The sequence below is a fragment of the Scatophagus argus genome, chromosome 16 (assembly GCF_020382885.2).
Source record: "Scatophagus argus isolate fScaArg1 chromosome 16, fScaArg1.pri, whole genome shotgun sequence".
NCBI lineage: Eukaryota > Metazoa > Chordata > Actinopteri > Scatophagidae > Scatophagus > Scatophagus argus.
Genome location: NC_058508.1, coordinates 6,882,021 through 6,905,818, shown reverse-complemented (window position 1 = coordinate 6,905,818; position 23,798 = coordinate 6,882,021). Strand labels below are relative to the sequence as shown.

The 23,798-nt window shown below is 42.9% G+C and overlaps 2 protein-coding genes across 19 annotated transcripts in view; both read left to right on the top strand.

The window, feature by feature from the left end:
* The window catches only part of LOC124072794 (coiled-coil domain-containing protein 134-like), a 59,252-nt gene extending 39,921 nt beyond the window's left edge, over window positions 1-19,331 (top strand). For 10 of the 18 annotated variants that reach the window (XM_046414467.1, XM_046414464.1, XM_046414466.1 and 7 more), the window contains 10 exons: window positions 3,851-3,932; window positions 4,137-4,243; window positions 4,611-4,742; window positions 9,218-9,465; window positions 14,644-14,777; window positions 14,947-15,068; window positions 16,826-16,910; window positions 17,235-17,416; window positions 18,529-18,600; window positions 18,825-19,331. In XM_046414467.1, the coding sequence (XP_046270423.1) occupies window positions 3,851-3,932; window positions 4,137-4,243; window positions 4,611-4,742; window positions 9,218-9,465; window positions 14,644-14,777; window positions 14,947-15,068; window positions 16,826-16,910; window positions 17,235-17,416; window positions 18,529-18,600; window positions 18,825-18,950 (1,290 nt within the window). In that variant the 3' untranslated portion in view covers window positions 18,951-19,331. Of the gene's footprint in view, window positions 1-3,850; window positions 3,933-4,136; window positions 4,244-4,610; window positions 4,743-5,160; window positions 7,403-8,387; window positions 8,479-9,217; window positions 9,466-10,029; window positions 11,222-14,622; window positions 14,778-14,946; window positions 15,069-16,825; window positions 16,911-17,234; window positions 17,417-18,528; window positions 18,601-18,824 lie in introns of those variants that run through there. The other 8 variants (XR_006845598.1, XM_046414475.1, XM_046414478.1 and 5 more) reach the window with 8 other exon arrangements.
* An 810-nt stretch (window positions 19,332-20,141) lies between these two features.
* On the top strand, window positions 20,142-23,695 carry LOC124072795. The gene is made up of 2 exons (XM_046414480.1): window positions 20,142-20,318; window positions 20,787-23,695. Exons 1-2 carry the CDS (start codon window positions 20,297-20,299, stop codon window positions 22,826-22,828), a joined length of 2,064 nt encoding a protein of 687 aa, XP_046270436.1. The 5' UTR covers window positions 20,142-20,296; the 3' UTR covers window positions 22,829-23,695.
* Window positions 23,696-23,798: the final 103 nt, after the last annotated feature.

The window sequence follows — 23,798 nt, the reverse complement described above, 5'->3', positions numbered from 1 at the left end:
AACATTTAATTTGTAAATTCTGTGTTGTAATGAAAGGTGGAGTCCAAGTGATTTTCCCTTGCTTTTCACAGCATTAATTTGTTTAGGTTCAGTTCAGTTAAGTTCAGTTCAGAAAAATCGATCATTTTCAATCATTATTGTAAATATTTAGATTAGAGCAGTTTTTTTATGTGGCTTGATGAACAGAGATAAAAAAAAAAAGGAAAATGCAAAATACTTATTGCAGAGAGCTGCTGGCCCACAGGTAGACATCAGAGGAAGAAGGTGAGAGCTGCACACTCATAAATTTTGTTGTTCTTAATTCTTCTAGCTCATATTAAGTTATGAACAAATGCAATATGTTCATAACAATAATACACTATACAGACAAAAGTATTGGCACACACCTCTTTATTATTGAATTCAGGTGTGCTGTGCAGCTGTTTCAGGGGGACGGGCCCCTTACTTCCAGTAAAGGGAAATCTTAATGCTTCAGCATACCAAGACATTTTGGACAATGCTATGCCTCCAACTTTGTGGTAACGGTCTGGGGAAGGGAGGGGGGCTCTACTCTGAACTCTCTCAATACGTTTGTCTATATAGTGTATGCACAGAAGCATTGTTTCATAAAACTAAAAGATTCAGGGGACACATCTATGTGGCTCACACAGTTGATGTGATGATGCATTCCTTCTCTTGTTTCTTTCATTCCACCATTTATTTTGCAGCAGAGATAACATGGCAATCTTTAGTCTTAACAGCATGACAGTGAAACAGCGCTTCACAAACAAGTTTGTGTGGAAATGAGGTTTTGATTGATTTGGCATAATGGAACACATATCCAGAGAGTATCAGGTGTCTCTAAAATGTTATTACATGTAGATTGTGTATTGACTTTGGCTGCATATGACAAAAGGGGGAGGCTAGTGTCCCATCAGCATTCATTTAACAATAAATAGCTGAAACACTACTGGCAGCCAGCACAGAGAAAGAAGCAACATGATACAAAATATGAGTAATCCAGTATATGCAACAAGGTAGTAGATAGACCCTTCATCAAAGAGGTTGTAAAGAATCGTATCCATAAATGTCTGCTGTGCACTGAACTACTACATATGTTTATACTTACACAGGCCTTTGATTTTACAGTTGTTTCAATCTGGTAATTCTTTACGATCAAAGCAGCGGTCCAACATCACAATACACAGAGGCACTACTCTCCTGAGTGCATTTTTTTCTGCATGACTGAACCTAAGATATTGTGAATCAGTGACTCATGAGGCTTTGCGGGACTTATGAGTAGCTCCGGTGTGAGTGGTGGTAGCACATTTAGACTGTGCCCGTAAAACTGCATTAAGATACATCATGAATACAGCTCGCTTCAAAGAGTCCTTGTCCATTAAAGCCATAATATGTGAAATATTTCAGTTGGTGTTTGTAGACACACAATTCAAGGTTCACCACTTCTTGAAAGAGAGAACAGTGGTGGTTAAGTGAGCCACATAGTAAATGGAGAGAGAGCGGCGGTTAACACTAACAGGGTAGTGAATCAGACAAATAAAATGTTATTTTTTGATTGTCTCACAATGGTTGTGTTCTAAAACACCCTCTGGATTGTTTTTATGAATACAGTGGAAGTCTCTGCTCCTGTGTCCTGTGTCTCTGTGCAGCCCATGCAAACGGACCTGCAGCTCTTTAAGATAGATGGAGAGAGCAGAATAGAGAGACCACGTAGAAATGACAGCTGTAACCTGGTCACCAAGTTTAGCAGAGTTCCAGCCTCGCTCTGTTATTGGCTGGGTCTACATAGTGCTGTACAAATGCCTTCGCCCAGGAACACAGCAGTGTACTCACAAAATAAGGAAATACAGGGTCTCTGCAGATGCAGACAGAACACACTTCTCGAGGCTCAAGTGACTGATTGATTGATTGAGGGAAATTAATTTTGTATGAGTCTATACATTGGTTTTCTTTTGTTTGTTTTTTAGAAAATTGATTAAGAATGAACACAAGACTTTGATTATTTAAGAATGCATAAAGGTTTGTACAGATGCATGCAAATGCTGAATATGAAGTCGAAGCAGTGCGAGTGCAGACAAACCTCAAACTTGCCTCCACACATGAAAAGAACCACTTATATTTTTTTGACAATGTCAGTGATGATCACTTTTGATCACGTTTGTTCTGGCCCATTGAATTTGTCTTGAGAGATCTGCGTTTTTTTGCTGGTGCTGCTCATTTAGATATGGATAAGCAACTTGAAAATGGTTTGGAATGGATGCTCTAGATTTCCACCAGGTTTTACATCATTAAAAAACTTGGTTTACTTGGTTTTAAAAAAGTGTTTACTTAGTTCATTTTCAGAAGTCATCCAGGTGCACATGTTGTGCCACAGTACTACAGCAGCAGGCCATTAAAATTCCACTGGAAAGACAGAGACAAATATGTTAAAACCAAAAAAAAGAGATGAAATTATGTTCTTAACTATCAGTATGCTGTTGCCCCTGCCAGCAGCGGTGAGAGGTAATCAAAATGATGTTTGAACTACAGGAAAGGTGTCAAAATTGTCGAGGGAGGTTGCGTAGGGGGCTGTGATGTATCTGAATGAAGGTTAATGAAAAAACCTTCAGCTCCAGTTAATGAAGTGTGATACCACTGGGCTCATTTTGATGCTCATTTGTATGCAAAATGCAGCTCTTCCCAGTGCACTGACCATTACCAGAGCATTTGGTTATAATAATGTTATAATAAATTAGAAACATTACCGCTACCCGCTTTAAAGTTAATTAGTAATGCTTCTCTTTTGAGAAGTAAACAAAAAAATTAACATGTTCGCAAGAGAGATGTTTATATTATTTTCAGCCTGACGGTCTAAAGATAATGTGGATGAAATATGCAAGCTGTAAGATAATTGGGTATCACTATATTTTTTTTTTATCTGGTACTTATTCTGCAAAATGCCAGCTTCTGGTTCCACACCAGTGCTTCTCTGTGTAAAAGGCTGTAGCGCTGAAACGAGCTTCAGCTCTGGCTCAGCGCTCTGTAGTCTGCTGTTGAGCAGCTGATATGAGTAACACTTGCCTGCTCCCCTCCTCTCTCCTCTGTTTTGCTCTCTCTCCCCCTTGATGCTCCAACTTGGTGACAGTAGAAAACACTGCAGCTCCAAAGTTCCTCTCCTCTCCTTGTTTCCCTCTCTTTGTTTCCTCACACACTCTCTCTCTTCCACTTTTTTGGCACTGCTCTCCTCTTTCCTCTTTCTTCTTACTTTCCCCACTTTTCTCTGCTCTCATTTTAACCTCCCCTTTCGTCTCCGTCACCTTACCTGCCCTGTTCTCATCCGCCCTCTCTTTTACCCCTAATACATTTCACCTAGCTCACTCTCTCATCCCATCCTACTCATCCTCCTCCTTTCTTCTCTTGTCGCCTTCTCTCCATCTCAACATTATGGTGTAACTCTCTGTTGTTGTCTACATATCCACCCGGCCTACTTCAGTATTTTTGGACACTGCATAGTGCTCACTATTTGCACCGCCTCTGTGAGAGAGACATGCATTATTAAAACCTCACTCCGTCGCTCTCTCCCATGTTTCCATGTTCCCTTGTTCTTCCTTTTGTTTCTGGCTGCATCTCTGTCCATTGGCGAGCATATTTCTGCAAGTATGTGTGTTGTCCAAGTCTGTTTCCTGTGCATCTGTTGCATTGTTTATGTTCATTTCTGCCAAAGTCAAAGCACACGTCACATTCCTGTGGCTGGCAAAACTTGTAGTGATATGACATTTCAGAGCTGGAAGATGTTCTTTTCATCTTCCAGTTTTATTGTATACTTGACGTCTCTCTCATGTTTCACCACTCCATGTCTCTTTCTCCACAGAAGCATGAGTTGTTGCTGAGAGCCTCTGTCAACTGTCTAAGCTCCCTGCTGGGGTTCCTTCAGAGAAAGAGCCCCTCTACAGGTACCACACAGAGAGACAGTTTGGCAATGAGTGTCGATTACCAGAGTGGTAGTTAGTATCTGTATGTGCATCCAGGAGTTGCACATCAGGAGTTGCACCAGGGAGAATAGAGGAAAATTAAATGAAATTGATTTCAGTTACACACCCTGTCTTGTCTTTTTTCTTCCCTCGGGGTTGTTTTCTGTGCCTGGATCTGTGTGTTAGCAAAGTACGTGGTATGTCAGCCATGGATTCGATTCCTCCTCTCCTGCCTGCTCAGCTCAGGGGAGAGCTGCGTTCTGAACCCAGCCATTCTTAGAGTCATCACACTTGTGAGAAGTCACACACACACACACAGTAATAAGTATTTTATATGAAGTGTCAAACGTTAATGAAGGTAATAAAAACATCAAGTTGGTAAATGTATTTTATTTTTCATGACTAATGGGCGTGAATACAATGTTGCAGACTGACTCATCTCATGGAACTGAAACACCATTGTTACTTTGTGCTGTGGACTGAGGCTCTAAGCACTTGCTTTTCAATGATTATTCAGTGAAATGAAGGAGGAACATGTTTATTTTTAAGTTATTTGCTTTTCTTTTTTCACTGTTCTCACTCTTAAGTCTCCTCTGGTTGTCAGTGACTGCGTCTGTGCATTTGCACATGTACATCTATCTGTGCTTGTGTCCTCTGCAGCTCCTGCGGCACGGCAGTACGGCCGTGCTGTGGGAGCCTGACCTGCTCCAGGTGATGGAGGCGGTGGAGAGGAGACAGCTGAAGGAGCTCAGCGAGGAAGCAGCACTAGCCCTGAGGCTGCTCCTCACACAGGTACACCGTGTTGTGCACGCACACACAAACATGGAGATAAAATTATGTAGGACACGCTTTGAGAACATTGTGTGCGTGCTCACAACAGGCCTTTAACATGCTACATACCCTCTGTCTAAATCTGAGTCTTCATTCTCTAAATGAATGAATGAATTAGAAAAGTAATCAAGTTCATACAAAGTTTAATGTCAGGCAGGTTCACAAACGGAAATAGCACAGGTTGCAAAATAGAAAGACATCAGGGGAAATGTGGACAGGAAGGTCTGGGTTTGTTTATGCAAATTTAATAACAGTGTTTTTCACAGCAGCAATGTGATAGCAAAATGCTAATTTGCAACAGTAACCTCCATTTGGAACTTCATCCCTACTTTACAAAAACGGTTGACTGAGGTCAACAAATAGGTTTGAGAGGTGGTGTAGCTCAGGTGTGGCATTTCCCTGCTTTCTGTCTGTCGTCTGGAGCTGATGACCCCCACCTCCTCACGTATGCGCACACATACACAAACACACTTGCCTGCGTGGGATGGATCCTACAGGAGCAGCCTTTCGATTTGCACGCTCCACACCCTGCTTCTCCTCTTATAATTATATGATTTATGTTTAGTCACCTCAGTCCAAACAAAGCAAAGAATTACTGTTATCTAGTAGTGCTTGTCAGTGACATTACCTCAGTAACACCAGCTGTTAGTTGTAAATCCCCTTCAGTGTCCAGAATCATTGGTCACGTCAGCTCTAATGACCTAAATCTGGTCACAGAAACTAGAGGCTTAATTTAAAATCCTCATTTACTCTCCTATTGACACAGGCACACATTTCAGTTGTGTCCAAACCAATTACTGCTCCCTGTTTTGGTTCCATAGACCTCGGTTGCATCTATCAGGCAGAAGTGATACTGTTGTGCCCTTGGAACACCATATGTGGTAGGAGAAATACTTGCACATGACAACATTAGCTTTAACTTGGACTTTATCCTTTGCTTTACAGTTTCAACAAATTTTTGAATATAGCAGGCCAAATTAAAACAATTTTAAAAAATATACGCTGCAGTAGAAATGATTCTGGATCTGTGATTTTTGAATAGCTTATCTTAGAAATGGAATAAATCGCTACTCGTGGATCCTCTATTTTGAGGTTATGGAAGGAATGCAGCCCAGGTAAGAAGCAAAAGGGACTCAAGCAACTGGTCAGCATTTAGGCATTCAGGGAATAAATGTTCACATAACTGCTGTCAGAGCTGCCAAAGTCAGGATACTGTTTTCCACCTGCAATGTTGTAGTTTTGTCATATTGTTAATGCTGAAATATAGAGTTCAGAAATGTGTTACATCCTACCAAATGTGCGAACAGAAAAGATGTTGGTGAGAGATGTAAGAAATGTAAATGAATAACTTATCCACACAAATCGTGAAGGTGAATTGAGCAGAATAACTCATGAAAACAGCGTAGCTCTGATGTGATTTCTGCTCTGCTCAGCTGATCGCAGCACTTATGTGGCACAAGCTTGTTATGAGGTTAGTATCGCTCATCAGATCACATGAACTGTCGCTGGAATGTTATGAAGTGTACCTATGAACTGGCCTCAAATGCATGTGTTCTCTGTGAACATTTTGTTTTGACACAAGTCGAACGTAACAAACTCACGATACCCCTGTTAGCGTTGCAGCAAATGCTTGAAGCCCATCTGGGTTTGCATCGAGACTTTATAAAACACAGAAGGAAGAGCAGCCGTATCAGGCTGCTTAGCTTGAATTTGTCATCATATGTAGGACCAGAGATGCATTCAGTATTCTGAAAGCAGCTCAGAATCAGAGCAGTGACAGAATGATGGCTGCAGCTCCCAGTGCTGTGTGTGCCAATGAATCATGAACTGTGAATTTGTGTGTGTGTGTGTGTGCGCCCTTGGGTGGAAACCGTGTATGTATCTGTGTATTTTTGGAGGCATCAGGGCACTTTTTGGGTGGCAGGGTTGAAAATGACAGACACGCTTCTTTTAACAGTCTAAAGGCAGTTTAAGTCTTCCCTCCTGTCATCTGTATGTGTCACACACACTGACATGCACAGCATTTCACAGTTTTCATTGGGTGTGGTTAGCTGCCTGTGGACTGAAGTGAAATCTTACGTTTATGAGGAAGTTCTCTGTGTGAATTTGTCAGCAATCTGGTATATCAACTCACTTCCCCTCGAGTTTCAGATATGAGCCTGTGTGTTTAGCCAATGGTTATAGTCAGACTATATGTTTGCTTAAGCTTGTCTCCCTGTCTCTAATATGTGTACTTATAAGGTGCTTAGCATTCAGACTTTTCCACATTTTGTCATGTATTATGTGGTTTTACAAATTTCTTACAAATAATAATCACAAATGCAAAAGTTTTTTGCTGTTAAACCCTTATCTGAGATCAGGTGCAATCAGTCGCCTTTAGAAGTCAAATTACATGCATGCAAAGCCAGCACTGCACATCACCCTGAGCACACCTTCCCCACAGTGAAACACGGTGGTGGCAGCATCATGCTATGGGAATGCTTTTCATCAGCAGCTTTAAGCTGGTCAGGACTGAGGGCTGGAGCCAAACACAGGGCAGTTCTTGAAGAAAACGAGAGACTTGAGACTGGGGACCAGGTTCACCTTCCAGCAGGACAATGACACCAAGCATACAGCCAGAGGTACACTGGAATGATTTGAGGCAAACAATGTTCATTTCTTAGACTGATAGAGTCAACGCTCAGACCTCAGTGCAATTCAGAATGTGTGATGAGACTTGAAAATTGCACTTAATAGACAACATTTGTTACAACAAACAATATTTCAAGCTTTCAAAACGTTGTCCATGTCGTGTTAATCAAGTGATTAAAAAAAGCCCAGTAAAATCTGTTTGAGCGGTGCTAAATGTGTCAAAGTCCTGGGAAGGTGAATACTTTTGGATGAAGACTGTATATGATCCAGTAGTGTCAAGTGGTAGTGGGGTTAGAAGGGGTGAAGCTGCAGCTTGTGCTACATACTTAGTTAGCTTTTTAGATCAGAAGTCGTCTTAGGGGCAAGTCCCTTTTCATAATTTCTCATGCTTGACTTCTTAAAACTCCCCTCAGCCATCACTCTTCTCTGTCTCTTTCATTCTTATGTATGCCTCTCAGATGTGAGCCTTTTCCTTTTCTCTGCCTTCTCCTTGGCTTCCTCTCTGCTTTTCTTTTGCTTTCCAAATAGTTCTCACCCCACTGACTCCACTTCATTCACCTCTGTTTCCCCTTTTCGCTCTTTTCAATTACTGAACAGTGTTGGAACATATTTTTTATACCGCCCTTTCCTTCACCCGCCTGCTCCTCAAAATGCCATCCTCTAGAGTCACTTGATAGGAACTGTTGCCAAATAAAAAACTGCTTCAACTGAGTGCAGCACTCACTTGTTGTGTATGAAGATCCAGCAATTCAGCTTCTCTCTGGAAACTTCTGTAAAGTTCCCAACTTTTCTTGTTTCTATCCACCATATCTGTTTGGTGCAGACTAAAAATTGTTCTTTTCAAACAGCATGCTGAGCTGAGCACTAAGATTGATCTTCACAACTCTGATGCATTAAAGTAGACATTATCCATTCTGTCTGAACTGTCTTCCTGATACACAACAACTTAATGTATTGTCACACCTTTTTTATTAGTCTGCTAATTTCGCGGACAGCAGACTGAGCTTGCCAGTGTATGTAAAGGTCTACACCAACCTGAGCCTGCAGCCGTCACTCCCAGCCCAGAGTGAGTGATGTGATTAAGTAACACTCACGTACTCTGAAGTGACCTTTAGTTAGTCTCTGAACCTCTGACTCCTGCGGGGGAGCTGATCAGTGGCAGCTCTGTGCTGGTACTCGGTTCCTCACGAACAAGCTTCAGCAAAAAAATCTTTGTTTTCGAAGTCTGCATGTCTGTTGGGACCGCTCATAGCTGCGGGCAATGCACTGTGACTTTTTAACTTCTGTCGGAGTTTTCTCAGCAAGATTTCTACAACACTACGAGATTCTCTTGTTGCTGTTTATGGCGGTTGTTTGGTGTACCTTATTGCCTAAAGTATACTCTATATCCAGGTATAGCTTTATTTGCTGCTTCACAGCCTTTGTACACATTTGTATCTACTACCCATATCTGAAGCAGCTGAAATAAATTGTATTGTTTTGGGGATAGAAGAGTTTTGTGTCTCGCTGACTTAGTCCTCTGCAAATTCCAAGTGTGTGTGCGTGTGTGTGTGTGTTTCTCCCTCTGCTCCCTCATACATGATGTAACTTTAACTAAATCTACACCTTGTCAGCTAGCCCATGTGTTTCAATTTTTAAGTGATTTAAAATGTATTTTCTATATTTTTCACAAAATTGTTCAGCCATGAAGGAAAAACAATAAAACGTTCCTTCCTCATTATGCTACTTCTCTCTCTCCTGCTCTGTCTCTCCTCTCTCTCTTAATTCAACAAAATAAAAATCTTGCCACTCTTTTGTTCACTCAGATCCAGAGCAGTGTCCTGCAGCCGCCACCCTCAGAGGAGCACATGCACAGAGTGAGGACTTTGATGAGGTCTCTCAGCCTACAGACACCAGAGGAAAGCTGCAGCCCCAGTCTGCCCGGCAACATCTTGTATCCCTCACACTCTGTGCTGTACAAAACACACACTTTGACATTATGCAGGCACATGCACTCTCACCCATACACCAGCTACAGCTGCTTACGCTCTGCAAAAACCTCAAACGTGCCTCTGTAAGTATCTGACGAGTGTTGTGAAACCTGCTGCATATGCACACACACACTTTCTGTTCTTCAGATGTCAGCAGAGCATCTTCATCGATGATGTGATAATTTATTGAATGTCTGTGTTGTGCTTTTCACTTAATCTCTTTGACAGCATGTTGTACAACACGGGGTTGTTAGTGTATTTCAGTCAGTCTGTACTTAAAGTCTCAGTACATCTGTCATGCTGATTGATTCTCTCTCACACACACACATGCACCATGCACACACTCGTTCTCTCCCTCTCTTAAACTCAGCCTGTCTGCTCAGTTTTTTACTTAGATTCTTGGCTGCTGCTGTATAAAACAGTAGTCACACCACGTTAGTATTAAATAAACACACCCATCATCTGTGATCAAAGCAGTGCCTTCATACAAAAAGAGCTCATTAAAATATTTTATGCTCGGCAAACACAATACATATATTAAAGTGAAACATGATCATAGTTTATGGCAAGTTTGTTTTCAAATATAAACTCTCTCTACTCAGCTGCTTTCTCACTTTGCTTCATGGCTCCTTAACTGTTGTCTTCAGGCGTGTTGGAGATCTGTCCATCTGTCTGTCTGACTTCGCATTGAAAGCAAGCTGAAGTGTTGCTGTGGCCAGTTGGTTTTGTCGTTCAGTCCTTGTTCATGGTTACATTTCTTTCCAATATACCTAATGTATGTTTTCTGCTCTGCTCTTGAAGCAGCACCAGGGTGTTTCGACTACAGCATTTTGACTATTTAAAGGATGCAATTAGACATAGAATCTCACTTGTAATATGTATGTTGATAATTTGAACCGTGGAGTGGTAGAAGTTGCCAACGTGAAACCTTCCATTAATGGAGTCATTTACACTTGAGATAGCCTATTTTTTCCCCATGGACTCTGTAATGTGGCTCAATTCAAGCCAGTTAAAACTGCTGTTAAGTTAAAATACTGCTTGTTTTGTTTTTCTGGAAGTCTCGTAGGTCTAAGGGATTATGAGCAAACGTAAAGGACACATTTGAATTCACAGAAGTACAAATTGCTGTGATTCATGTGACATATGAAATCAGTTGACCTTCATCCTACACCTCAGCATCAGCATCTTCACAAAGCTGTGAGTGCGTGGCGCCCTGCAGGCCACTGGTGTGTGTGTGTGTGTGAGAGAGAGAGAGAGGCGGTCGATGCTTTGCTGCTGAGGGGAGCAGCTGTTGGTGATGTGTGCTGGGGAGAAGCCAGCGCTGTTATGCCGAAAACCTTCATGAGGTTTAGGTTTCACATCTACATAGCGATAAGTGCTCTTGTGATTGTGAAACGGTAATATAGAGACAAAGAGAGATGCATGTCTGACATATACGAGTCATTATCGATTGATATCTGTCACTATCACGGGGTAAACACGAAACGGAACGCACCCCACGCTTTGGCGGTGTCTCTCTAAAAACCCTCCGTGCGGAAACAACATCCTCCTCCGTGTTCAGCGCCCGCTGGCTGTCATTCGTCCAAAGCGAGCCAGCCGGTGCGATCGTGGCGCCGGCGGAGTGGGCAGCGAGAGCCGCATGTAAATGAACACCTCCACCTTTGCATTGTTGTCACCTGAGGATCGAGCGGGGCAAACTGACTGTCCCGTCCTCCCGACATCGGGGAGCTGACCTTAAACGCCTCGTGCGGAGATAAAGAGGTTAAACTGCACTACTTTGGAACAGACCCTGTCCGATAATCGCTGCCGTGCGCCGCCGCCGTTTCTCTCTACAGCACGGTGAGTGATCCGCGAGTTTTGTGGCTCTTCTGTCCAGCGTTTTATCGGCTGGATCTACTGTGCTGGCCGGTGAGGCATACAGCTGCGATGACAGGCGGAATCGATTCGTCGAAGAGTGACTTCAAATACTTAGTTAATTCCTGAAAGCGCACCCTTTGAGGAAACCATGCATACATAATTGTGATGTATTAATGCCCAGTTGATGTGCATCAATAGTAGATCTTTTTTTTCATCACAGATTTGTAATAAACGCGTAATCATCGATTTAAAATTGAGGAAATTCACTGATTTTTCTTAGGGAGTCGCGCGGGTGACGAGAACGTGGTTTAGATAGGGGACGTAATCAATTAAGCAATTTGTAATTGATGGTCCGCATGACAGTCTATCCAGACTCTGCCCCCATCATCACCATTACGCATGTCCGCGAGTCTGCCTTTGCCTCTGCATGAATGATAACTGAGGGAGAGCCTCGCAGATGCAAGCGCAGACAGAGAGATGATGTGTCAGTCCTTGAACCTCAGACCTCCCACAGCAGGCTGGCAGCCTGAGGAGAATCAGGGTCCACTTCTACTGCACATCCTGCTGTCTGATAAGCATCTTTCTTGTTCCTTCTTCTAAGGAGTCATTTTCACCTCGAGGGTCAGTTTTGCCACTTGAAATGAATGTCAAACGGTTGGTTAACAGTGTGTGGTGTTTCCCGCTGTTGATTGCAGATTATTTGTAGGGTATTTTTTTTGGAGGGGGGGGGGGGTCTCCTGGGATTAGAGAAATAGCAGATTGGCAATGCACTGTAGAATATCAGATGCATGTATTCACACTGCAGAGAGTTGAAACAGAGTGGAGCTATCACTAGTTTGTAGTACGATTACATGTGGTAGCCTATTTATCTGACAAAATTGGAACCTGGATCTCCCACACAGGAAATCAAACTTCAGCTTCTCTGCCACGGCAGATTGTTGTTGGCAGAGAAGAAAATCTCCTCCGGCCAAGAGATTTACGTGGGTTTGTACGGCTTCAGCGAGAACTGCCTTCAAAACTCCCTGTGGCGAACACATCTCACCCAATGTGAGAGCCACCTTGACAGACCAGATTTGAAGCAGGCCCACCCACCTTGGATGCTGAACATCAGTGGGGTCAGCTGGAGGGAAATCCATCCAGTCCAGGATTTAGCAAGGGAGAATGTGAAAGTGCATGTCTTGCAGAGCAGCTGTGTGGTATTAATGGTGCTACAGCATGTGAGTAGGTCTTATGTGTGTACAGTACACACAGTACAGCTCCTGTACGTCTCAAGTAAGAAATGTTGGGGGAAGTAAGTTGCTGCTGTTCTGACAGAAATTTGGGTGTTGGTGGTTTATTTGTCAAAGGTCTCATTTTTCCCTAAGCAGCCCAGCAGTTAACAATGTAGTGTGTCTTTATGTCAGGCTGTAGCCAAGTGTAATCTGATCTCAAGATGTGAGTGCTTTACTGGTAGATTTTCCCACAACTTTGTAAAATGATTGTCCTATGTAATCAGGGTTGCCTGCTTACAATTAATTGATGCATTTAGACTCTCATTCCTGTGCTGCCAATGCCACATTAGAGATGATTGATCCAGTCTTAACATCCTTCTTATGCTATTTTTTTTTCAGTCTCAGCACTTTGCCCTATTGCACGGAAATGTTAACAGCTGCCGATATGTGTGTTGGCTGCACTAAATTGTGCCAGTGGCGATAACTTTTTTGCTCATAAATATCTGTCAGCGCTACATGGCTGACTACTTGGAAGCACACAGGAACATCAAATAACCCAACCGATGAGCGGTGGCCACAGGGGGGAGACAAGGCCTCCTCTCCCTGGCTGTTATCTAGACATATTGAAGCTCTCGAGCAGCACTTAAGGATATTTAGTGCAGCATTTCTCAGAAAGCTGGGAAGCTACCCAAAAGATGTTCTCAGAATGCACAAATTGGCCTTAATCGAACATTGTCTTCACTCAGTAGCTCTCAGGAATACTTCTGCTGACTGTAAGAAAAAAGTTGTCTTAACCGTTTTATTTTTAAATGAGGAACTTCTGACCACAAAGACCACCACCTGAGGCGGAAAGGAGCAGCACCATAAGGGTTTTTTTATGGCTTTTATTTCAATGCAGTCTGTCATGTCATATTGGCCTTTCTGAAAAAATATCTTGAGATTTACTTTAAGATTTTGTGGACAGGATGGGCTGTAAAGGGAAAGTTGTTGTAAAACAGCAGGAAGTTTTTGTATGAAATGATCGCTGCTGGCCCATGTGTAATCAGAGCTCTGAAGACAGGCAGTGCATGTCCAGGAGCGCATGCTTTTCCCCTGCTGATATGATAGAGATCTTTAAGGGTGCTCATTCAGTCTGAATTAACATTCACACCCTGAGACATTTGCTCACTTCTCAGTCCTTCAGATTCCAGAAATCGGCAGCCGGGCTTGTAAAGATTAATTCTCTCTGTGCAAAATCAAGTCCCTGGTGCTCATTATCCTCTTACACACAGCTGTGCTGTGTCTCAGCAAAGTTAGATGAAATATTCACCACGAAAGCTGTTGTTTCCCTCAGGGTCTTGCCTCACAATCCTCTACCCCCCACCCTCCTCCAAAAGCCTTAACACCCCCGCCCACCCCCACCCCTCCATCCAAGCCCCGTACCAATCTGCATCTCTCTGCTGGTATCATTGAAGGAGCCCTTGCTAAATTATGCATGAATTATGTGAATTATGTCTTGTAGCTTTGCGTCATTTTGCCTCCTCCCTGTCTAGTTTACTTCTGTTTTCTGTTAATGTTTTCCTAAAAATTTGGCTTTCATCAAATTTTCATTTGATGTGGCCCTATTTTTAGCTTATGTATTTATTCCCCCACCCACCCCACACCAATGCTTTTCAAATGTTAAAATAAGGTTTAAAAAAAGCCTCTGAGGCAACCGGATGAAAATGCTAAAGAAGACCGCTGCTTTGGATAGAGAGACCAGGGGGGATAGAGAAGCAAGTGCAGGGAGAGATTCTGGCACAGAGACTGTAAAAGTTCCTCTGGGGATTATAGGAGTGTCGAACATCAACAACTCTTTTTAAAAAGAACATAAGGATCCCCTCTTCAAATGCCGGCTATCCTCGAGTGTTACATATTGACCACTTATTCCCAGCATGTCCCTCTATTTCACATGCTCCAGAAGAATCATCAGAGAGAGAGCCGAAGAAAAAAAAGCCTTCATGAATAAGAAAACTATTCCAGTGAAAGCTCACTGTTTTCAGATGAAAGTGAAATCTTTGTATCAAAAGAAAATGTGTTCAGCATGACAGTCATAGTCAGAAAATGTTTTAGGAGATGTGTAATCTCTCTGTAGCCTCAAACAAATTGAAGTCACACAATTCAGTGTTCTAGCAATGTGACTTAACACTCTAGGCTTCTCATCTCTGTTTTCAGGATAGCGCCTCTCTGCCGACCCCTGCTGACCATGCCGAGTGTGTATGCCGTGGTCCTGGCACTCGCCGCTGCCGCCCTCAGCTCAGCAGACTCGGACACGCACAGGCCGAGACACGACTCCAACCTGGAGATTTGTATCCTTCTGCCAAATGCTCGGGTGTCACACTTGAGTGTGAACACTGCATGCTGGTGAATACGTTTCTGTGCCTTTTTAAAGTGACAGATGGGTTCATGAGCGAGCATTTTTATGTGAGTTATGCCCATGTGGAGTTTGTGTGTCCTCCTGACCTCCTCATACATCAGACAAGCGGCTGTTTGAGACCAAGAGGAAAGATCAGCTGAACGCGCTCAAGAATCTGGTGGAGCTGAATGACATCAATCAGCAGTACAAGATCATAGATATCATGCTCAAAGGGCTTTTCAAGGTAAGATGTGTGTGTGTGTCTGTGTGTGTACTCATATGATGTGCTAACATAGTCTGTGGACAGCAGCAAAATCAAGCACAGACAAACAGGCAAGGCCACTAGTATAAAAACAACATGAACGTCAGCCGATACTTCTGAACACACTGTTCACACGCCGTCACACTCTTATGTCTCCTGACCACGACTGCCATATCCATTCATTTGCAGAAACCTTGAACATTCTTCACATCCCCATCTCAATTTTATTTAATTTTATCTACTTTTTGTGTGTCTTCTTTTTTTTCTTTAGTTTTTTTTTGTATGTGTGTGTTCTGTCTCTTTCTTAGAGTTTGGGGTGGTTGGTTTGGAAGAAGGCCTTGTTTTACTTCTCCGAAAAGCAGTTTTGGAACACACATTTGTACTTGCATTTAACATTTATATTGTGCTTGTTTCCAATAAACAATATATATATGCCAGAGAAAAAGTAGCTCAACCTTCCTGTGTTGTCAGCAGATTGAAAGCTGAAGAATGTTCACAGCCCAACAGAGGGACAAAAGGCTTCAAAATCCAATGATTACATTTGGCGGCATGTTTCCCCGCATTCATTGGAATATTAATTCAGCTGCTTTGAGTGCCATTCACTCACACAAAGATCAGAACTTTGCTTTACAGTATGCCTCAGTTTCCCAGAGGATAGTTATCAATGCGTCTGCATGCCTCTCAAGGGCAACTTGCATAGTCCATCTTCAGTGGCTAAGATACATTGTCAGCATTTCTGTACCACTGTGTGTGTGTGTGTGTGTGATGGGTGCTTAACAGTGCTCCTGCTTATATCTCCCCCCTATGCAGTCCCCATAGATGCTGTCTCTGAATCGCCTTTTGTGTGTTGTGTTTGCTTCTCTATTTTAAGAAGAAGAAGAAGAATCAGCTTTATTGACAGTATATATATTTTTACATACACACACTGAATTTGTCTTCTGCATTTGACCCATCCTTAGTTGAACACACACATGCAACACCCGGCAAATTACATGCAGTGAAACACACACAGGAGCAGTGGGCAGCATCAAGCGCCTGGGGAGCATATTGGGGGTTAAGTGCCTTGCTCAAGGGCACATCAGCCGGCTAATGGAGTGGGGGAGCAATTTTTTAGCATTAATCACTCCACCACACCCAAATTTTTGCTGCCCATCCGGTTTGGGAATCGAACCGACGACCCTCGGATCACCAGCCGCTTCTCCAACCTCTAGGCCACGGCTGCCCCTCACAGTTTGAAAAACACACAACTTTGCAAGTGACACAGCACTCAGACAGGTTTGAACCATGCCACCAGTTTGACTGAATTATTTAAACCACCTCTTTTCTGACCGCTTGTTGCCTGGGATCCACAGTGAAGACTTGGTTTCTAAAATAACACTACAGAAATAGATTTTCCTCTAAGACCTTAACTGTATTTCTTACCTCCGTTGATCCACAGCAGTTTAAATTCACAGCCCACAGTGTGAGGCAAATAAACTTAGGTGAAAAAAATCTAAGTGTAAGAGTGCTTCCTGAACTTAAATTGAGTTTGGTGGACGTGCTCTTTGAATAGGGATACATGTAGAAAAACTTGATAGGCGTGTTGGACTTGAAGCTGAAATGCTTGTTTGTTTTAAGGTCTTACATGATCATGCCATGACAATAAAGGCATTTTAATTGCTTAAACAAGGATGCCCTGGTGTGTTCTTGTGAGTTTTATCAATACGCTTATGCATTGAGCTGTTTTTCTTATTCTTAAGGTGTTGGAGGACTCGAGACAAATTCTGGTTGCGGCCAACATGCAGCCTGACGACCCTTTCCCAATGGACGATAAGATCAAAGAAGGTCGGACTCACTTTCATACTGCTTTTCTCTTGCTTCGCTTATATAAGCCTTTCACATAGCAGTGCAGCAGCATCTCTATCTTGACTTTCACACTCTGATTCTGTCTCTGTCGCCTCTGACTTCTTTGTTTTGTGCTCTGTTACCTCTGTCAGTCTTTTTCTCATCTTTAACCTTTGTGGTGCCGGCATGTACCGGTAATTTTAAACGTCTGTCTGTCTGCTGCACTCTTGGCATATCAGCATCATTAAGACTGCCCTCCACTCTCTTATTTCTTCTAATGAAGCAGCTTGTTTGTCTCTTCCATCCCTGTATAAATCTCTGCAGCTTATTCCCATGTGGTGGAGAATACAGCATTTTTTGGAGACGTGGCGTTGCGTTTCCCACGTATTGTGCACCACTACTACGACCGGAACTCAGACTGGGGCGGCCTGCTGCGCTGGGGCCTGAATTTCTGTAACCAGACAGGAGTTTTCACAGGAGGAGCCCACCAACATGTCCTCACACTTGTAAGACAGTCAACTTATTGTTAACTAATGTTACCTGTCGAGAACCGTATTGTCAAAATGCACTGATATCTTCTGAAACGCAGGTGTGAAGAAAGAGGCTAGCTTGGAATACTTACTGTAACAGCCCTGCATTTGACTGGCTGATTTTATAAAAAAAAATTTGAAAAGAGAGTGAAGAGTGAAGACCTTGAAATGTCAGATTTATAATCATTTCAGCTGTCTACTCTGGTTACGCTGATGACTGATTCATTTTAGTTTGTCTTTGTGACTTTCTATACATTTGAATCCTGAAAAAAATGTTAGATATGATGCCTAAAGTCTTTTTGGGCTGAATGAAGTTCACTGAGTAATTGTCTCATTAGAGGGTTAAGCCCTGTTGTGCAGTCTAAGTGTAAAATTGAAAATAAGATCATGATGAAATGAATCCCTTTCTCTATAGTGAGAACACAGAAAACAGTGCAAACGGGTGCATTGTGGTGCTCAATGTTGTGAATTTGACGGCTGCACAGATATGACAGAACCATGATAGTTCAGGTTATACAGTAGATGCAGACATTGGTTGTGGTTTGCTGTCATGTCAGTGTTTATCCTCAGTGTCAGTCTCTGCCATCCCTGCAAAATGTGTCATTAGCCATCAAATTTGTCTATGGTGTGTTGTGACCTTTGAATTTTAAACAAGCAAAGCAGATAAAATGGTATTTCCTGTTTAATGTGTGGGTTAATGAACTATACTCTTGCAGGATTAATCTGTGACCTCAGCAGTGTGCCAAGAGGATTATATAGTGGATTAATTCTCAGATTTGAAGCAGCAGCAGTTAGCGCCCTCAAAGTGTGCATCCAGCCCTCACTTGTGCTTCTCTTACTTTTCTGATCCTTCTCTATTTGATGTGGCTCAGAAGCTGAAATGAGAAAATAAGATATAATAAAAAGAGGAAATGTGGATTTTTGTCTGTAGGTGCTCGCCAAATTGTATCAAACTGCCTTTTAACTCTAGAGTAAATGATATGACAGTATTTTCATTCGTTATCTCTTGAAGAAAGAATAATGTGTCCCATCTTCTTTTTCTTTCCTTGTCTTTTGTCATCTGGCTGTCTCGTTTGCTCATCCCTCAGATGTCACAGGAGCTGGGAATAACAGAGAAATCCCCAGACTTTACAAACCCGTACCGTACAGAGAGAGACGATGTGAGTAAGATGCATACATGAAACAGTCTAACAACCCCCTTGTTGCCGCTCAGCAGCTACTGGTAGTCACCCGTAACCACCTTCTGTCACCCTAGGGATCCTCGACTTGCACCTTTGCAACCAGCAACAATAGTAACAGGCAGATGTTTGCTGTATTATAGAAAAAGTCCCTAAAATCTGACAGATATGAATCTGTCTCTCTCACCCTTTCTCATCTGCCTCAGGTGCTTCACACTGCTGAGGCTTTTCAGAAGATTCTGAGGGAGGAGGAGAAGAGGAGGAGGAAAGAAGAGAAGAGGAAAGAAATCAGGAAAGGCCCTCGCATCTCCCGCTCCCGCACCGAGCTATAGCGCCACACCTCAGTGCTTGTGGCGAACAGAGACCAAGAGGATGGAGCATACACACCGTCACCGAGGGGCGGCTTGACTTGTAGACTCCGATGACAGTGAAGTACAAAAAGCCAGGTGCTCTGTTGAAAACAAGAAAGGAAATCTCAAAGTGACACAAAAATGTGAGGTGGAAGTTAGTCAGTTCCTGACAAAGGCCTGAGTCGCTGCACGGCTACAGTGGTTTAGAATTGGAAAATCTAACATTGTATATGAGGTAAAAGATGTCTCTGGGAACAGGAGTTGATAAGGGAAACACATTTTTGATAACTTGAGGATTACATAACTGTACTTTTGAATATAATTCATTTTAGTATAATAAATTTGCTTCAAACCTTTGCAGAACCCCACTGTATTGTGTCTGGTCAAAATTACATGTGTCTAAAACCCATAAGCTTCAAATATGTGTGGTTGCCAAATACAAATTTGACCTCACCTCATTGAATACAGCCTGTTTCTAGTTCGGTTATTGTTGAATTAATGACAGGCTACGGTTTTATTTTTGTTAAGTTTATTCTTGAACCAAGATTTTGTAGAGAGAGAGTTTATGAACAGGCAGATTTATGTTCTTATTGCTGCTCTAATTTTAAAGGACACATGTTAAGTTCTGTTTGTCCTAAGGACAGAGTAATGGTATGTATTACTTGGTTCAGTTTGGTTGATGTCTTTTTCAGTGATTCTTCTTTTTGTCAACATCAGAGGTGGTCATCTATGAATTTTCATTTTACATATTTTGTAATCTCATTGAAACCACAAGCCATTCTTTTTACACCTGTCTCTGTAGTTGTTTAGCTTTAATTACTCGTTAACAGGAATTATTTTATCCTTTTGGAGAATAACAGTATAGATGCTTCATCCTGTAGCCTAGCACCTGTGTCTCTGTGTTTAATATATTTGGGGATTTTTTTGGGGATTTTCTTTTTTGCTGGAAATGGACATGGTTTTGAACTATGAAATTGAGATTGATGTAATTTTGAAATAATATTACGACTGTTATAGCTATATGTATATTCAGAAAAAGAATATCATTGCTGCAGAATGAACAAGCCATTTTGTTATCGAATTTAATGAAATAAAGTGACTCGGAAATATGAACAAGAAAAAAAAAGTGATTCCACACTCCGGTTCGTGGGCTGGTGGCACAGCTCGTCGACCCCGTGAGCCGACAGAGGGCGAACAGACTTTGTACATCCAAAATCCGGTGTTTTTGTTTAGGCCGAACGGAGCGTGAGTTCAACTCAACATGTAGCCTTAATTTTATTCAGAAGTCTGAAAACAGTGACGAAACGACTTCTTGTAAACACTGAGCGATGTCTCATAACTTTGACCCGGGTAAGATAATCTCTTCATGTCTTGACAGTTGCTGTTGTCGTCATAAGTTAGCACCTTGCTAAGGCTAGCTTGCTAATGCAGAAGTAGGTAGCCGTAGTTGGCAGTCAGTATGTGTTATTATTAGCTAACTGGCTAGCTAATAAATAGCTGGAGTGACAGCACGGGATTTGGAATTAAGATTTGGTCTCAGCGTTTGATGTCTGCTCTTTAGTGTAAATGTGTAAATGTTAACAAACATGTAGTTAGTCTCTGAGTATCTTTCACTTGTAACGTTAGCTAACCTATTCAGTTGTTTTGTTTATGTCCAGAGCCTTCCAGACAAACGCTGTGCCTTTCTGGTAGTCTTTTGTCCTAAAGTCTGTCTGTCTTTGTATAGAGGAAGGATTCCGTCGTTTATGTATTGCAGTGAATATATTAACATGAATTATGAGTAGTCTCAGAAAGTTACACACAATTTCTGCTGTGCAGTTCTGCCACCAGGGGATGAGGGAGAGAAAAAAGAGCCAGTCGACATGGAGAGCGAGAAGGAAGGAGATGACTCCAGATGGAGTGAGGAACTCAGGCTGGTTCTCATTGGAAAGACCGGATCTGGCAAGAGTGCATCTGGAAACACCATCTTGGGCAGAAGGCACTTCCTGTCACAGATCAGTGCTAGTTCCGTCACCCAGATTTGCCAGCTTGGGAGCACTGAGTTCACTGAGGAGGAGGAGGAGGAGGGTGCTGAGGAGGAGGGCCAGACTGTCACACACAGGAGGATGAGGAGAATCACGGTTGTTGACATGCCAGGTTTTGGAGATACTCATCTCAGTATGGAACAGATTCATATAGAGGTAGCCAAATGTGTGTCTCTCTCTGCCCCTGGGCCACATGCTTTCCTCCTAGTGGTACCAATAGGTCGATATACAGACAATGAAAACCAGGCTGCCTGCGAGTTGACCAAGATATTTGGGGAGGATGCACTCTGTCACCACACAGTGGTTCTTTTTACAAGGGGTGATGACCTGGAGGGCATGGCAGTTGAAGAGTACTTGAGGGAGACTGCACCTGCTGAGCTTAAGGCTCTCATTGACCGGTGTGGGGGCAGGTACCATGTGCTGAACAACAAGGACCCCAGTGATGCAGCACAGGTTAAAGAACTCTTAATGAAGGTGGACAAGATGGTGAAGCAGTCAAACAAAGGGTTTTATACAAATACAGTGTTTTTAGAAGCGGAGGCTGCCATCAGGGAGGAGCAGAAAAGGATGCTGAGGGAGCGAGGGCAAGCAGAGGGGGAAGAACAAGCGGAAAACAACAGAAGCACAGATGAACAGGCTCAGCTTGCAAAACGCAGGAAGTGTGACTTGGAGTCTGGCAGAGCAGAGAGCACTGATAGGGGATCACAAGGGGTAAGGAGAATGGAGTTGGAGAGAGGAAATAAAGAGGGTTTTAGGATGGAGAGATGGACAGAGGAAAGCAGAGGCAGCATCCTCGGCTTCTTGAGAGACGGAGTTGAACGTTCTCGGGACCGGTTCAGAGGCAGGCGCAGAGGCTGTGGCGGTGCCATGAGCAGGCGACAGTCTCTCAGTTCATCCTTGATTCGCATGAGGAGGGAGGCAGCACTCTCTGCTAAGGTGCTGGAGAGAGTTAAGATCCTGGTGGCTGCTGGAGCCACCGGCATGGCCGTGGGGGTGGTGTTTGGGGCAGCTGCCCCTTTAGCAGCTGCAGCTGGGGTTTCTCTTGTGGGGAATTCAGTTGGCTTTGCTGCAGGTCAGTTTGCTGGGATGTCTGTAGCGGGAGGCACAGGTGTTGGGAAAGCTGTGGGGGCCATAGTGGCTGCAGCCTCCGGGAAAACGGCAGTGGCTCTGGGGGCAGCAACAGGTGGAGTTTTGGGTGGTTCTGTTGGAGCCATTGCTGGTGCTGAGGCTGCGACTCCTGGAGAGGGCGCTCTGGATGCATTGGGGCAGGTTAGTGTCATAGGGGCCACTGCTGTTGGGGTTGCAGCCGGTGTTGGAGGCACCATGGGAGCTGGGGCTGCTTTAGGTGCAGTTTTGGAGGGAACAGCTTTCAACATGGCAGCCCTCAGTGGAGCTGAAACTGCATCAGTAGGAGCAGCAGGTATGGCTAATGCGTCTGTAGCTTACAGTGGTTTAACTTCAGCAGCAGGACAGCATGCAGTGGCCTCTGCAGGAAGTGTAGCTGTGGGTTCCGGGACATCTCAGTGTGCTGCAACAGGAGCAGCCTTTGCTCAGGAGATCGCTGCAAGTGTCCCAGTGGCTGCCGGTTCCTCTGGTGCTGCTTGTGGGTTAACAGCGCCCAGTGTGGCATCGGTAACCAGTAGGGTGTCAGACCCCTGGAGCACTGTGGCAGCAACAACACGGATCCTGACTGAAATAGGCAAAGCTGCAGCGGGCATTGCCCTGGCTGGTGGTCTGGTAGTGAAGGTGGTGAAAGAAAAAGTCAGATGTGGCACAGGAAGAACAGAATCCAGTTACTCAGAGAAGAAGTCTTATGAGATCCACTGGAACAAATAAATACAGGCTAAGACCATGACCAATGAGATCATTTTCATAGTTTTTCCTAATCTTCTGATGCAGTACTAGACTCCACGTTAGCTTCTCTTTGTGAGACATTGTTATTATCATGGAAATGCTAGCAGCCAGAGCATTGTAGTATCAAACAATACCACATGAACAAGTAATCACAAATTATTGTAGACAAAATGAAGTAGAGTGAAAATACAGTTGGAAACATTGGTTGGATCTGTTTGAGACTGATGAATGAGTTCAGTGACATGCAGTGCTGTGTGGGATGTCCAGTAAAGGATATCTGGTACACAATCTTGTGTCTACCTTTACTTTATTTCTCTTTAATTTTTTTTTTTCTCCAAACACACTTGCAGCTGGTTGATGTCATCATGGACATTTTTATAAAATAAAGTACTTCTGGAAACTGGGCTGCTGAAAATGTGGCTCATCACAGTTCTGCTTTGTTGAATGAATCATGAATTTCATTAAAGTTTACAATTTGTCTTGTTTCCCCTTTCTAAAGACAGATTACAAAACTGTAGAGACACCAAGAAATGCTCTGAAGTACCACAATTCACAGTTTGCTGTGTGAGATTAATACATTAGCGAAGTTAGTCTTATTTATTACCATATTGAGGGTTGAAAATAAACAAAAGTACGGAAGTATTGAAAAGCATTTTAAATCTTAACATGATTTTTACATCTAGATGACAGTGGATGGTTGCATTGCAGTCTTTCACATCTTATTTTATATTGTAAACCAGACTGGTTTTGACCAACCAGTACTCCCTGTTTTAAATTGCTCAATGTATCAATAGTTCCATGAGTGAGTTCACTTTGTTGCAATGAAATAAAAAAAAGACAAAGACAATATTGACTGAATACGTTGGCTTCATTTCTTGTCTCGTGTTGTCGAGTTGTTAAGATAAGATAATCCTTTGTTAGTCCCATTACTGGGAAATTACAATGTCACAGC

Coding starts and splice junctions, on each gene's coding strand:
- LOC124072795 (XM_046414480.1), top strand. CDS start 20,297: ATGTCTCATAACTTTGACCCGG. Junction 20,319..20,786: donor GTCTCATAACTTTGACCCGG/GTAAGATAATCT, acceptor TCTGCTGTGCAG/TTCTGCCACCAGGGGATGAG.